We start from the raw sequence: 16,132 nt of genomic DNA, 5'->3' as shown, positions 1-16,132 counted from the left end.
TATATTTAAGTTGCTAATATTTGTTTTAAAAATACATTCAAATATGTCGTACATTAATATATATACATGTATTGTTTAAGTAAATAGTGGTTGTGAACAATTACCATCCGTATAATCATTTGTTTTATTACGGTATCTTCATGCATAACAAACTTAATGTTGATATCACTTAATATACGGTGTATACGGTTATGCATATCCTTTTCAAATTACATGAGTATATAAACATGTGACTATACGAATATTGAATTCTGAACTGGCATCTATCAACGCCTATACTTAATATAAAAACATATATCCTAGATAATCGAGAGAGAGAGAGAGAGAGAGAGAAAGAGAGAGAAATAGATAGTGATAGAAAGAGAGAGAGAGACAGGGAGGAGAGATCGGAGAGAAGAGAGAGAGAGAGAAATAGATAGTGAGAGAAGAGAGAGAGAGAGAAATAGATAGTGAGAGAAAGAGAGAGAGGGAGAGAGAGAGAGGTGCATTCACTTTACTCTCAATCTATGGGTTAAGTGTTCGAATCTCAGCCCGTCACTAACATCGTTTGGCAAGACATTAAAGGTAATACAAAGTTTCGGGAAATGTTGAAATTGGGTGGATGATGATTCTTTACAATTTTAATATAATTGGAAACCCCTGTGGATGTATTATAAGCACTAGAAAATTAAGCCCCTAAAACACTTCTGCTTTCGAGAAAAATTGAATACAAAAATTTACCGGTGCTCCCGGTAAATTTTGATAAATTTCGAATAGCGCATACGGCCGTACAATGGTAGCTGCGACCATGAAAATCTCAGAATGTGTAGTTGTGATATATAATTCCCAAACGGAAATAGCTAATCGGTCGATTTTAGTCAAGAAACATTGTTTTATATATAGCTTAATTAATATATTGACCTTTAGAGGGAGCTATACAACATAAAGGGTTTATTATTAACAATTTCATAACTTTAGACTCGATTTCAACCGCGACAACGATCACTGAATATCATAGGATCGCATATGCTTCCAATATGTTCATTTGAACCAAATTCATGACCCCATACCAAAACTTTGTATTACCTTTAATCCACATACAAATATACACACAAACACATCCCACACACGCACCTATACACACACACACGCATAAACATAATTAGGATTATCTTTCAATTTAACCTTTTCATTTTTTTGGCCTGCAATTGGGACATAGTACCTTTAAAGGGACTTGGTACCATTGTTCAGATGAAAGAAAATGTTGCTAAGGTAATGACTTCAATGCTAGAAGTACAATTAAAGATAATCTGAAAGTTTGAGTGAAAACTGAAAACAGACCATTATTAATGATAAAAACTGGGGAAAACTAATCTGATCGATTCCTGAATTCTCCCAACTATATTGTTACAACTTAATTAAATTTTAGGCGAATGTAAATCGTCACAAAACAATAAATTGGCTTTATATACTATTCCAGTCATTTAAGTGTTAAAAGATTTTTAATAGTCTGTTTTATGTTTAATTTTCAATGAAAAACGGTTGGGAAAATTCAAACATTGGTTGGGAGAATTTAATGTTATAGGGTGTCGTACAGTGACGCCTTGAAAGAAAACCATAAATATCTTTGTGTTTTAAGAATTTTTTTCAGGATTTTTTGCATTTTAGAGGGTAAGTACAGTAAAAGGAATGTAATAAGTAACATTTAAAAAATGCGCAGTTTTTTCATCAACCGTCAACAATGTTACCGGTTCACTTTAAGGTGTCTGGAGGGATAATAGGGACTTTTAGATTGAGTGATAGACAGGAATCGAAGATATTTTAATGATTTTATTTTGGATGGAGAAAAAATTGCTGAAGTCCAGGATTTCATATACCTGGGATCACTTGTTAGCGCCAAAGGATCAAGTGAGAAAGAAATCAAGAGTAGATTAGCAATAGCAAGGAATGCAACTCAGAAAATGGTGAATATCTGGAGAAGCCGGGGAATAAATAACAGTTTAAAGTTAAAGATAGCACTGACATCTATATTTCCCATTGCCACATACGGAAGTGAGACATGGGCCATGACCAAAAGAGATGAAAAGAGAGTAGATACGTTTGAAATGTAGGTGTATCGGCGAATACTGAGGGTTCCATAGACAGACAGAAGAACAAACCGATGGGTACTGGACAAGCTGGATACAGAGATGTTGCTCAGAAAGAGTATTGCCAGAAGGAAACTACAGTTTTTTGGCTATGTAGTAAGGAGAGATGGTCTTGGAAAGTCCCTTATAACAGGAACAGTGAAAGCCAGGCGAAGAAGAGGCAGACCTGTAATTTCTTGGTTCAAAGACATCCACATATGGACAGGGAAAAAGCTGTCAGAGGCAACGAGAGTTTGGAAAACTACATGGGGTATGGACTATGTTGCGTGTTAACTAGTAATCCCACATAATTCCCTTTTTTAATTAAACTACTAAAAAGCAGTATCCCTCCAGACAAGAAAACACTTAATAAATGATCACATCCAGACAAATTGATTATAGTTAAAAACTGGTTCTATATTCTATAATTTCACATAAGATACAATGATTACAGAATTATCAGAAACCTCTTCTGTCTATCTCAACAGTGACAGACAATTAAACTATCACTAGGCCCTTGGTAGTTACTATTAATAATCAAACATAGATAACTTCCAACAGCACATTAATGTAAAGGAGACTCAACTTAGTCACTATTAATGATTACCGCTGAATACAAGTCTCGAAATATCAGGAGTCTAGCTGTTCAGTACAACTTAAAACAGTACTAAAACAAGTCAGTTAAATATCATTCACACTGCATGAATAATAACAGTCAAGAAAATACTACTCAAATCTAAGCTAGACAGCGTTTAGATTTACTTACATAGGCACGAAATATGGTGGTTCAAGAAACCGCTAAACAAATCTCTACTTGTGTATGTGTACGGAATGCACAACACGAGAATACAACAATATATCGGTGGATCTAGACTATAGCAGATCTAGATCAGTAGACCAGGCATAGGCCTAGAACTAGTGCAATTATAAACATGTAAAATATGTGTTAGTAAGCGTACGCACTCAACAACAGGCACTCAGTCAGTCAAAATAAGGCATCACAATGATAAACAATGCAATGCATAAATCACAATATAATTAACGTTACGTGAGTCATTGGAGTTGAATTCAAAGTAGATCTTCTTCAAGTTCTAGGTAGATGTAGAAACTAGCTAGTCGAAAACGGTGGTCGATGAGCTGGTTGTCGATCGCGTAGGATATGCAGACGATGATCGACGCTAGGTGAATATTACGATGATGAAGACGATGTTGAAGACAACGATGATGACAACAATGATGAAGACGACGCTGGTGAAGACAGCGATGATGAAGTCGACGATGAAGACGACGATGATGAATCAGTATACAGATGAATACAATGATGATGCAGTCAATGTCAATAGATCAACTTCAGTGACTTGCGATGCAGGTCGAAGAATCAAATGTCGAGACAATATAATCATATGAAGTCGATGATAAAAGGTTGTCAAACAATAATGCAAGTGAGAAAAACGTTAGGTCATATTAAATGTTCTATTCTCACTGCTGGTGAATTAAAGTGTCGTCAATGCTGAACATCGAGAGAGTCAAAATATATCTTGCAAAACGTACAAGATGTAAATAGGTGAGTCGAGCACGTCCACCGGGAATGGTCGGGGGACGTAGCAGTTCAATCCTCGTTGGATACAATTTTCTAGGTACAAATATCAACACAATAACAGCATGTGTGTATACCAATATTAAAACAGCTCACTGATTCCCGCACAGGAAAAATCAGAAGAGCGCCAATCAACTACAGCGCGATTGGTTCAAAACAAGCGCACATGTATGTTAATAAGGCACGTGATCTAAATACTTATGAATAAATACGCGTACATCTATGTTAATTGGTCATGTGATGAAAATACTAATGAATAAACATCGTTATATAATAAATCGAGTTAAAACCAGTTCTGAGGACATGGCGTAATACCAAATCCTCGAACTCTCAATGACTTCTTAAGCGGCCATTTTGGATTAAAAACACAATATGTATACCAGTGAATTATAAATGAATGCACTGTAACATTTGTCGCTACAAGAGTAACAGCTCACAGAGAAGATGGCGTAAACTTGTGATGGCCACAGCAGCGCAGCTAGCGCCACCTGACTAAAGAAGAAGATTGAGTGAACGAGAACGGGGTGAACGTCCACTGATCATGTGTGTCCATGGCAAGCCGTTTAGATTGAGTGAACGAGAACGGGCTGAACGTCCACTTATCATGTGTGTCCATGGCAAGCCGTTTTAACATTTATTCCTATTTCTTGATATCCAGAGTTCAATTCTTGATATCTAGAAATGATTTTCTGTTGTAAAGCAATGGTAATTCTTGATAACCAGCACATTACCATGCCCGTGTCTGGCGGACTATACCTAACTCTTTTTACACCGGCATTCATAAAAAACGTTCATTTGTCAACTTTAAATGTTGGTCACTTTCTGCGAAGTTTAGGGGTTTTTTTCTTCTCATATTATGCCTTTATTATTGCCAACTAATTATTAGGGTGTATACTTCCAATTCAACACAGTAGACGACAGTCGTTGTAAGCACATATTTAAATTGCATTGCTCTATCTAAAGAAGTATAGCTGTTTTCTTCAGTAGAGGCTTTGTCTTTATGTCAACTCGAAACGATTAAAATGAGGTGGAGGAGTTATATTTGTCTTCAGGATATTTTTTTCGACCTCCATCTAAGAGTCGTTAGGTTTTTTTTCCTGGGCTATCATGGGTCCTCAGATGAGTAGATTATTTAAAGTAGTTGTGCATATTGCTCCGGTTGTCTCATTTTCGCTTGCTGGACCATTGCCAGCACAAACGTAACTAGTTCGACGGAACTACCAAACTAGAATGTTCCACTATATTGCAGGGTGTATGCCATTGGGTGAACCGGGTGTGCGGAAATGGTGTGTTGGGAAGGGGAAGTGAAAGTGTTCGTGTGTGTAGTAATGTGTGAACAATTAAAGACTAATAATGGCAGATGGCTAATCATAAATCTACGATAACGAGTAAACTGTCGATCTACATCACAGTCCACAGATAAATGTGACTTGAACGTATATAGCAGACGGCAATCGGCGGATTAGACAACACTTGGTAGTGATTTTGTATGTGAGATTGCTTTGCTAAACATAAAAGACAAGAACATTTTCCATACCTTTAAACTATCATTGATATCTGATAATTAAAAAATAATTGAAATAAACCTACCAAACTACATAATACAATGAAGTAGGGGAGTTTGATGTGGTGCACAATTGCACCCCTTTGTAAATAATCGAATAGTCCATGGCGATCATGAATATTTAGGTTTTTGCTTACCTCGGCAAAATGCTTGCCTATACTAGATGGAAAAATTACCGTGGGGAGTTGGCTGAAATGGACATAATGAACCGATCAGAACTGATCTATGATAATTCATGCTTGTTATCCCTCGTGTGCTTGACCTATAATCTTACAATCGCGTGGCAAATTGTGTCCAAAGTTCGACTTGTTTCACATGTGTTATATAGGCAATGGCGAGCTAGCGACATATTTTGACCAAATTACGGTGGGTGAACTTTCAAAAGTCAATGGGACATGATGGTTCCGATAAAAGAGCTAGTGTCAACGTACATCGGGTGGATGTGCTTTTCGTTTAAACAAAATGTGAATTTTTAACGATTTTGGGGGTAAAAGTCCAAAGGGTAACATGTTAGGCTGCTGGACTCTGACGATAGGGGCGTTGTCCAATGAGACTATTCGGAGCCATATGTTACAACAATGCAAAATTGTTTTATACTATGCAAAATGGTTTCATGCTACGCGCCCACAATATTTACAATAAAATCAATAACCATAAAACGAATATTAGCCTTTAAATATTTTATCACTGAGTGCGAAAAGGCAACACCCGTATCTAATGGACAACAATCAACTCTTTTTTTTTTTATTACACGTGGAATTCATTAAAAGTTCACTCTTCAATACTAACTCTAAATCACTTTTTTATAAATTTCCAGGCTTTTATTTTCCCCAAACTACAATACAAGAATTTTCTTTAAATAATTATTTTGATAACATGACACCAATCATTTAAAATGTAAGAGAGGCTTTTGCTTCAGATTTCCACGTGCACCACACAGTGTCCTCACTATTAATGATAGTTGTAGGCTCCTTTTTTAATATTGTAAACTTTGCATTGTCTAAAATAGCTTTTGACAAGCCTAATTTTAGCTATATATATTTGTTTACCGATATAAAATAAATATATTATAGTATTAATGACTGCTTTGAGAAAAAAAAAACTATTTCTCGAATATTAAAGCTGCAGTCATTAATACTTTTATATGCCGAAAAAAAGAGTCAACATATGACACCACCTTGGCCTTTCTCTAGTTTATCTGCACGGTTGTTTTTTTATGACTATGACTGAGTGTATCTTTCAGAGTAGACTAGATCTAGATTCTAGTCTAAGTAAGATATTTTTACAATTTTGGTGGTGGGCCGGCCCTGTGGGGAATATGGAGAAAAATCTGCTCTTTCATATGACACCTCACTTATTGAGTATCACCTTCAGGATCACGAGCAATGTTAGTTTGAATCTCATGAGTGCGCAATGCATAGGGATGTGTACAATCTCTATCATAGAGATTGCACACATCCCTATGCATTGCGCACTCATGACAGTCTATGGGAAGGATTTTAGCACTACTACTATTTTCAATATATTATGGAGAATTTGACGTACCCTTTTGATGTTCTTGCTGTCGGCAAGTCTTGCATTTGATTATCATCAAGAAGTTTAAATCTTGAGAGAGTTTCTTCAGCCATTTTTGCCCGAGAATGCCGTACGTACGGTCGTCTGCTCTGTGCCGTGCTGTATTAAAAATATCGACCAATTCTTCGCACACGTACGGTATCCTCGATCGCTCAAACCAGTTTTTAACATGTGAACCTATGGGTATTTCACAAAGACTGAAATATTTTCCCGGTAACCATGGTAACTGGAATTTTGCAGGGATTTTAGAACTATTAGATGGGTTTGGAAATTTACCGGGAATTTTATAGGAATAGTTAAAGTTTATGAATGCAATTTCGACCAATCAGATGGCTGGATTTCTTAAGTGAGGTATATAAATGTATATATATCATTAAAAATATCATATTGTGTAAGCCTTGCACCGCATAGTATTGTCAGTGTTACATTATATATTTAAGGTAATTTTTGTTGATTTGTCTTGTTATAAAAAGCATTTGATATGCCTAATTTGTTAGAAATTTACTAGTGTTTCCAGATAAAAACTATATTAATCATATTGTATAAACCTTGAACTACATTGTGCCTGCTTCATTATACAGTGCGTCCCAGAAAAAACGAAACCGAGAATTATCGAAGTCTTATCATTTTTATCAGTTTTATCATTAGTATTGCAACTGATCAGCCTGAACATTTTAAGGAAGTAGCCGATTGCATTAACGATCAGTTTTTATCTGTGGCAGCAGACCTACCAAAACTTGATAAATCAAAGTTACCAGCATATTTACCTTCACCTGTGGATTGCCCAATAATAGAACCGAAAGAAGTGTATGATCTGTTACGTAAACTTAATTTACAAAAATATACTATTTTAGGCGACTTACCTGTCCGAATATTACTTGAATTTGCTTATGACTTAACTTATCTATTATGTTATATTCTTAATTTTGCATTTAAGCAAGGGGTTTTCCACAAGTATTAAAGTATGCTGAGATAATACCAGTACCCAAATCATATCCACCAACTCTACTTGAATTACGGCCCATAGCCCTAACTTCTTACTTTGTTAAAATAGCTGAAACTTTCATTACTAAGTGGTTGCGGGAGGATATTGGTGATATGATTGATAAAAACAAGTATGGAAATCGTCGTGGTCTTTCTACTTGCCATTATTTTAATTGGAATGTTACATAATTTATACAAAAATGCAGATAAACAAAAAACAATTTCAACCATAGTTTTAACCACTTTTTCTAAAGCGTTTGACCGGATTTATCATAATATTTTAATTTGTAAACTTTTTAAATTGGATGTACGACCATGTGTCATTTCGTTAATAGAAGATTTTTTAGAATGCCGCCAAGAAGTAGTAAGGTATAAAGGTTGTATTTCAAATGTAAAAAATAAACAATGTAGGAGTCCCTCAAGGTATAAAATTGGGGCCTATATTATTTTTAATTATGGTTAACGATGCACGTCATGATTGTTTACTCCCTTTTTATAAGTATGTAGATGATTTAACTATAGTAGAAAGACGGACTTATACACACATATCAAAATTACAATCGGAATTATTGTTATTAGAAAATTGGTCTTTACTCAATAATATGAAACTTAACCCAACTAAATGCATTGCTATGACGGTCTCTTTTATGAAAAATCAAACTCACCAACTATTGTATATTGATGAGACACTTTTAAATGAAGAAAATGTAATCAAAGTTCTTGGAGTTTATATTCAATGTGATTTAAAATGGAATCCTTAAGTAAAGGAAATGTTAAAGAAGTGCAATAGAAAGTTATATATGTTACGTACCCTGAAACGTTTTAATTTACCTATTAGTGATCTCGTTATTGTTTATACTGGATACATAAGACCAATATTAGAGTATTGTGCACCACTTTTTCATTCCAACCTAATGCGTAAACAAACAGATAATATTGAACGAATACAAAAACGGGCATGTAGAATTATTTTGGGACTTAATTATGAAAACATATAATCATGCTCTAGAATTGTGCAATTTCTTAACGTTAGAAGAACGTAGGAATAAAGTTTGTTTTGATTTCGCCATTAACTTAAAAAAACATGAATTGTGTTCTTTATGGCTACCAAGTCAAAGAATTGTTAGATTTAATTTACGAAATGTACAGAAATATTTTCAATTTATTTGTAAAACCAATCGCTTTAATAATAGCTCTTTTCCCTATTTTGTCCGTATCTTAAACGATTATTATTCCAAAAAGTAAGCTTTATTTTTGTATATGTTTATGTTTAATGATGTTGCCTATTATGTGTATAAATGTATCTAGTATATTTATCCTTTTATATGTCATTAATTTTATTCTATGTTAACATGTATAATGCTCAGTGTATTTTAGATATCATGATGCTTTTACCTTGTACAAATGACCTGCAATTCAGCTTCGGCTGCCAGAACGTCATATGAATAAACCCTTATTGAATTGCATTGAATTGAAATTACTTAATCACAATTATAATTGATAAATGACACTATTTGTAAAGCTTAGATCCTCCTCTTTCATTTAATGCAAATCGTATAATGCATATTTCACGCATGAGTGATTAAAATGAATTTGAAGAGAGGAAACCAAAAATTCATTTGGCGGACGGTATCATATGAGTCGCATCTAATGAAAGAGGAGGTTCTGAGCTTTTTAAATATTTGTCATTTATTAATTATACATGTGACTAAGCTATGATAAAAACATTCTGGCACGCACTTTACATGTTTATTGAGAGGCATTATTGCTAATGACGAACTTTGCATTGTCTAAAATAGCATTCGACAAGCCTAATTTTAGTGTTATATTTGTTTACAGATAATAGCTATAAAAGCCTTGTACCGCAAATCATTTTCTGTGTTTCATTATTATATATAGAGTGATTTTTGTTGATTTAACGCGCTATAAATAGCATTATACATGCTTGATTTAAGCTCTATATTTGTTTACAGATAACAACTGTTTTATTGTATCAACATCGCAACACATATTGTTGTGTCTGGTTCAGTTTATGAAGAGCTCGGTTCCAAAAGGTACTACATCCATAAATCCAAGTTCTGAGAAAACACGATTTTCGAATTACCATAGTTAGCCATGTCAGTTTGGAATAATACTTTGGATGATTATACTATTGTATGACACAAGTATATAACCACTCTTTACACAAATTTAAGTCTGCACACAAAGTATTCTTGAAGTTATGTTTTTTTAGTTCTTGTGGATATACAGTAATATATACCTTTTGGAAAAGACATTGGATGGAGTACGTTTTGGAACAGAAATCTTGCATACTGTATGTAAGTTACAATGCATAACTTAAATGGATACAACAAACTTTTGAAACCGAACTGATTTTTAAATGCCACTTTTTTTTTACTTTTTTTTTTTTGGATTTGTTTTTTGGAAGTGTCAGTACATGAGGCTAATGGAAATGAGTACATTAATGCAAACAAAATACATTTAGGATAAAAATGGATGTAGTACCTTTTGGAACCGAGCTCTTCTTATATTAAAGATCATGATAACCTTTGTATTGACTAGAATGATATTTGACAAGCGTAATTTTAGGTATTTGTTTTCAGATAAAAACCATATCAAATCTTGATTATTCAGACCTGTTGCCTATTTTAAGCTTCCAGTGTATTAATTTAGAAACACTTGAGTTCTAAATATACTTAAAGTGTTTACATTACGCCTGTAAAACTGTTAAGAAATGAGGCCAACTGTGACTTTAACTAATTCAGTTTTCCTCATCAAACAAAGTGACTTATAAACAAGTAGTAAGGAAATTAAATATGGGCATGGAAAAAATTGTGCAAAGCCTCGTCCGTCGTTCATTACCGAAATTATAATTTTACAGTTCAGGAAGCTTTACCAAAAACATTACGCTCTTGTTACATGTAATATAGAGAAGAAATGTTCGTAATTGAATTATTGATACATAAGGTCATAAAATAATCGAGTCTTATTAACGCAGGATAGACATCAGTATCAATGCTGCTCTTCCTACGGGTACTCCAATCAGTACCCAAGCGATGGCGAATGAAGATTCATGTAATGCCAAAGGAAGTAAAGGCCAGACTAGGATACGAAATCTTAACCCTTGAATTGAGAGTCTAGACACAATTCAAACACCTCCCTCACACACGCGCGCATACACTCACCCACACACAACTTAATATGCCAAGAACCAATAACCTAGTTGTTCTTCTTCTTTAAGAAACTCGTCAATGAGATCCGATAAAGTCACGAGCCATTAACAGGTGTTCAAGCAGTGGTATTAACCAATCACAATATAGCATAGCACTACCATAATCGGCATTCTGACCAATTACAGAGCATCACAGACCCCTCCTCTACGTCAGCATACAATGGAGCAATGACCCCTTTCTAAAGAAACACGAAACACAAATATCCTAACATAACTGTCTTTATCCTCGCGGAAGGCACAGGAACAGCACTTCTAGGATTCGTCTTGATTGGATTAGACATCTATTTTCAAGTCTCCCGGCTCCCAAAGAGTAAATTATTACCTGACAGGTAAGAGTAATTTGGTACTTTAGTTAATTTTGGTCTATTTTGTTTGTTTTGCAAAATAACAACTACTAGTCTTCTTTATTTCCTCATAATTATAATAATTTTCACATTTTCAGCATTTGCCTCCATTTCTGGAGGGATATACATGGTTTACTAATATTTTCTTCTATCTGTAAGCTTTGTGGTGTGCATTAATTATTATCCTCGGGGTCTTTTCCCTGATAGGCCTATCACCTTTATCCCGCCTTTTCCCTTAATTGATCCTTCTTCCGAAAGCAATAGAGCATCCAGCATTCACATTTATCTTTAAAATCATTATTTGGGGAAATATTCAAGAGAAAACATTTTATTTCTGCGAAAACCCTCAAGTCTACCTCAAAGCTTAATTCTTATCCGGTTTTTTTCTATTAAATTCAATCACGGTTTTATTGTTTGAAAAAAGAACAAGGCAAAAGTCAAGAAAACTAACATTGTCATATTAACAATAAAATGGAAGAAAACATGAAACAAGCTTATAAAATCTCCATTGAAATATAGTAGGTCAATACAAATTTTAACTCAGCAAATGTATTAATGCATTAAAAAGGTACTGTTAAATGATAATTATTATATTGCAAGCAATTTATTATCATTATTATTATTTGATAGATTTAAAAATATTAATGGTACAATACAAAATTTATATATTTCTACTTTGCAATATATATGTTGACAATTTAGGTGATCGCATTATTTGATTGGCTTTGTCCATACCTACACGAACATTTCATTTCATATCGCATTTGAAGAATGATTTTGAGTCTTTATGGCAAAATGATATATCTTTGTTTTCGACACACCCCATATAGTTTGTTATTACTAATAATTATATCTTGAGTGAAAACGGATCATTATTAAGGATACAAATTGGGAAAAACTGATCTGATCAATTCAATAATATCTGAGTATTCAGTGTCATGGGGAACATCATTGCAATGGGAAATTGAGAGACAGAGAGAGGGGGAGGGGGAGAGAGACCGAGAGAGAGAGAGAGAGACAGAGAGAGAAGAAGTAGGAGAGAGGAGAGAGAGAGAGAGACAGAGATAGTCGATTTATGCTTATATGTATATCAGATTATCGCATGACATGAATTATCCGATCATGTTAACATTTAAAAAATATGTTTTCCTTAAAATTTAGAGTTGCTTTAGTTTACAGTGTTGATCTGTTTTTGTTTAAAAGGCGTTTAAAACTCTTTTGAGGTGATATACACGTACATTTATATCATAAGTAAACAGTGATAAATTAAGTTATTTTACAAAGCAATATTACCAAAAAAATGAGAGACATATATTAGCAAATTGTACTCGAACTAAAAAAAAACAGGCATGTAGATTTTACGAGAATAACAAAATATTGTAATATACGAATGTTTTCCGATTACTACCAGACTACGAAACATGATGATTGAGGTGTGAGGGAACTAACCTAAACTGTATAACGTATATCTTATTCTTATTCGTGTAGGCTCTTCTCCATTACCTTGTATGCAATCTGTGTTGTCAACAAAAGAATTCAATTTAACTTTTATCTTTCTTCCTTGTTTTTTAAAACAAAAATCAGACGCATACAAACTTATCAAAAATGGCGCAGAAAGTTACGCTGATAACGGGCTGCTCCTCAGGGCTATCGGACTCAATATAGCTGTCCAACTTGGGAAGAACGCAGCGAAAAAGTATATCGTTTACTCGACCATGAGGAACCTTGGGAAGAAAGAGCCACTCGAGAATGCCGCAGGTGACGCCCTCAACGACACGATTTTTATCCGTCCTCTTGACGTCGTCAAAGATGACTCGGTGACAAGTGCCGTCAACGAAATCGTAGACAAACATGGTCGAATCGACCTAGTCAGTAAGTCAAGAAGTATATTTCTACTGATAATACTACTACAATTAATAATGATAATAATGATAATTATAGTAACGACAACCAGAGTGAAGATGATGATATGATATTGATATTTAAGTCTTGTCTGGCGCTTATGGGTAGATATTTGCAATTTCTTGCGCTCCATTATCATCAGACCATCTTAGTTCGGCAGCCATTACCCCTCTCTGGCCTTCCGTCTTGGAATCCATTTAAGGAAGTCATTCCCCACCTAAGTGGAATGTGGCAAATGTAGATTCATATCTTGCCAAATGAAGCTAGCGTTGTGAAAGGGATTCTAACCCGTACCTTGTGGTTCACAGTCCAGAGACTGGAACCTATCACCTCTTCAAATATAACAGAAAGAAATAATGATACAACTCATATTAAACAAGGTTACTGGCGAAACAAAATAATTCAGCCTTTAAATCGGTTTTCATATGTAGGGTTGTGTTTGTATTATAGTGGATAATACATGGGTATATTACGTACATCACAAAGGCACTAATTTTGAATTCAGCCCAGCCTTTGAGTCTGCCAAGACACTGATCTTTATTTGCCATTCCCCACCAAGGTTACAGTGGATAACTGATAGGCTTGAACCGTACCTGCTTAGGTAACGGGGGTAAAAGTGGATATCAAAGAATTGCTGCTTTTAAAAAATTACTTAAAACATATTTATTTCTTCAGTAATATAATATAATATACATTTGTTATGACTCTCGGAATTTTACATTTCTCTTCACATTCTTTTATTTTGTAAGCGCTTTGGTACTTTCTAATTTAGCTCTCCTAAGCAATCGATATTATAATTATCAATGTTATAAGTAGGACAGTATGACACGTCGCCTCAAAATGTTCACTGTAGAAAACAGGTTTAAAGACTACCGATATTATCAATAAGATTTATTTGTTTAGGTGGTTAAAAAAACAATTTTTATAGATAATACAAGTACGTTGTTATTATTTAGCCTCTTGATCAGTGAATGGAGAAAGCCAATGCAAAAACGATTACTTTGGTCCAGGGGCGGCGATCCCGGGGAATGGGGTCCCCTCATTTCTATAAGGGGGATCGTTCTCCCCCCCCCCCCCCCATGGAAAATTTGAAATTAGAAAGAGGGAGAGAGAGAGAGAAAGAGGGAGAGAGTGAGTGAGGAGGAACAGCGTACTAGAGAGAGGGAGAGAGAAAGAGAGATTAAAAAAGAGAAAGAGAGATTGAAATAGAGTACTAGAGAGAGAAAGATAACGAGATAAGGAGGGGCAGGTAAATTGGGAAATGGACTCCCCAAATTTGGAAAAATATTTTTGTTTTCCGAATCATATTGTTCTGGTTGTCTCATTTTCGATCGCTTGACGTATATAGCAGACGACAATCGGCGAATAAGACGACACTTGGTAATGAATTTGTATGTGAGATTGCTTTGCTAAATATAAAATACAAGAACAATTTCCATATCTTTAAACTATCATTGATATCTGATAATTAAAGAGTTATTAAAATAAACCTACCAAACTACATAATACAATGAAATACTTGACTTAAAGTAAGGGAGTTTGATGTGGTGCACAATTGCACCCCTCTGTAAATAATCGAATAGTCCATGGCGATCATGAATATTCATGATTTTGCTTACCTCGGCAAAATGTTTGCCTATCTTAATAGAAAATTACGGTGGGGGGTTGGATAAAATGGACATAATAAACCGATCAGAACTGATCTATTACAATTCATGCTTCTTATTCTTCGTGTGCTGGACCTAAAACCTTACAATCGCTTGGCAAACTGAGTCCAAAGTTCGACTTGTTTCACATGTGTTATATAGGCAATGGCGAGCTTGCAACCTATTTTGATCAAATTACAGTGGGTGAACTTTCAAACGTCAATGGGACATGAGTGTTCCAATGAAATAGTTAGTGATAACGTACGTCGGGGTGGATGTGCTTTTCGTTTAAACAAAAAATGAATTTTTAACGATTTTGGGGGTAAAATTCCATAGGCTAACATGTTAGGCTGCTGACTCTGACGATAGCGGGTGTTGTCAAATGAGGCTAAACGGAGCTATATGCTACAGGGGATTTTAAAGCTGAACTGTAACGGTTAAACACCTGATCCAATGACTTGAACTACATCGATATTTAAGAGAGTATTTTCTTGTCCTTCTGTTTGTCTCTTTACCTCCCCATGTCTATATTTGTCTCTTCTCTCTCTCTCTCTCCCTCTCTTCTGTCCACTTTTCGCCTTCTCTCCCCCACAATCTATGTAGTTAACAACGCTGGTATCGCCTCCTTCAGCCCGATTGAGTACCATCCACTGGCTGACGTTCGGGACGTGTTCGAGACGAACTTCTTCGGGGTTGTTCGGATGATGCAAGCAGTCTTGCCTCACATGAAGGAACAGCGATCAGGACATATCATCAACGTCAGCACCATTGGAGGAGTCTTAGGTACACGATCTTAACTACTTTTGTTTGGTATGTTTGGTTTTGGTAGGGTTGGTTTATTTAACCTAACTGCTTTGACAGCGTGTGGGATCCTATAGGTCCTCTCCGAGGTACCTGGTCATGGTAATTAATGCATTACTACTCCCGGTTAGTGAGATTGCCGCTCTACAGACAAAAAATACCAATCAAAAACAAATGTAATCAAATTTATTTAAACGAAATTAAAATTAGATTGAGCGAATTGAAATTAGATTAAATTAAATAGAGTTGAATTCGTTAAAATTAAATTAAATTAGATGAAATAAAGTGACATGAAATGGAATAAAATAAAATCAAATTAAACTAAATGAAATGTATTCAAAATAAAATGGACTTAAACAAAATGAAATGGAATCAAACGAAA

General features: G+C 34.9%; 1 protein-coding gene across 1 annotated transcript; it reads left to right on the top strand.

Moving 5' to 3' along the window:
* Nucleotides 1-13,116: 13,116 nt before the first annotated feature.
* On the top strand, nucleotides 13,117-15,746 carry LOC579735 (retinol dehydrogenase 8-like). The gene is made up of 2 exons (XM_011676825.1): nucleotides 13,117-13,273; nucleotides 15,553-15,746. The coding sequence occupies exons 1-2, from the start codon at nucleotides 13,117-13,119 to the stop codon at nucleotides 15,744-15,746; spliced, it is 351 nt and encodes a 116-aa protein (XP_011675127.1).
* The last annotated feature ends 386 nt before the right edge of the window (nucleotides 15,747-16,132 follow it).

The sequence above is a fragment of the Strongylocentrotus purpuratus genome, unplaced genomic scaffold, assembly GCF_000002235.5.
Source record: "Strongylocentrotus purpuratus isolate Spur 01 unplaced genomic scaffold, Spur_5.0 spur5_scaffold_18, whole genome shotgun sequence".
Classification (NCBI taxonomy): domain Eukaryota; kingdom Metazoa; phylum Echinodermata; class Echinoidea; order Camarodonta; family Strongylocentrotidae; genus Strongylocentrotus; species Strongylocentrotus purpuratus.
This window is presented reverse-complemented; position numbering and strand designations above follow the sequence as displayed.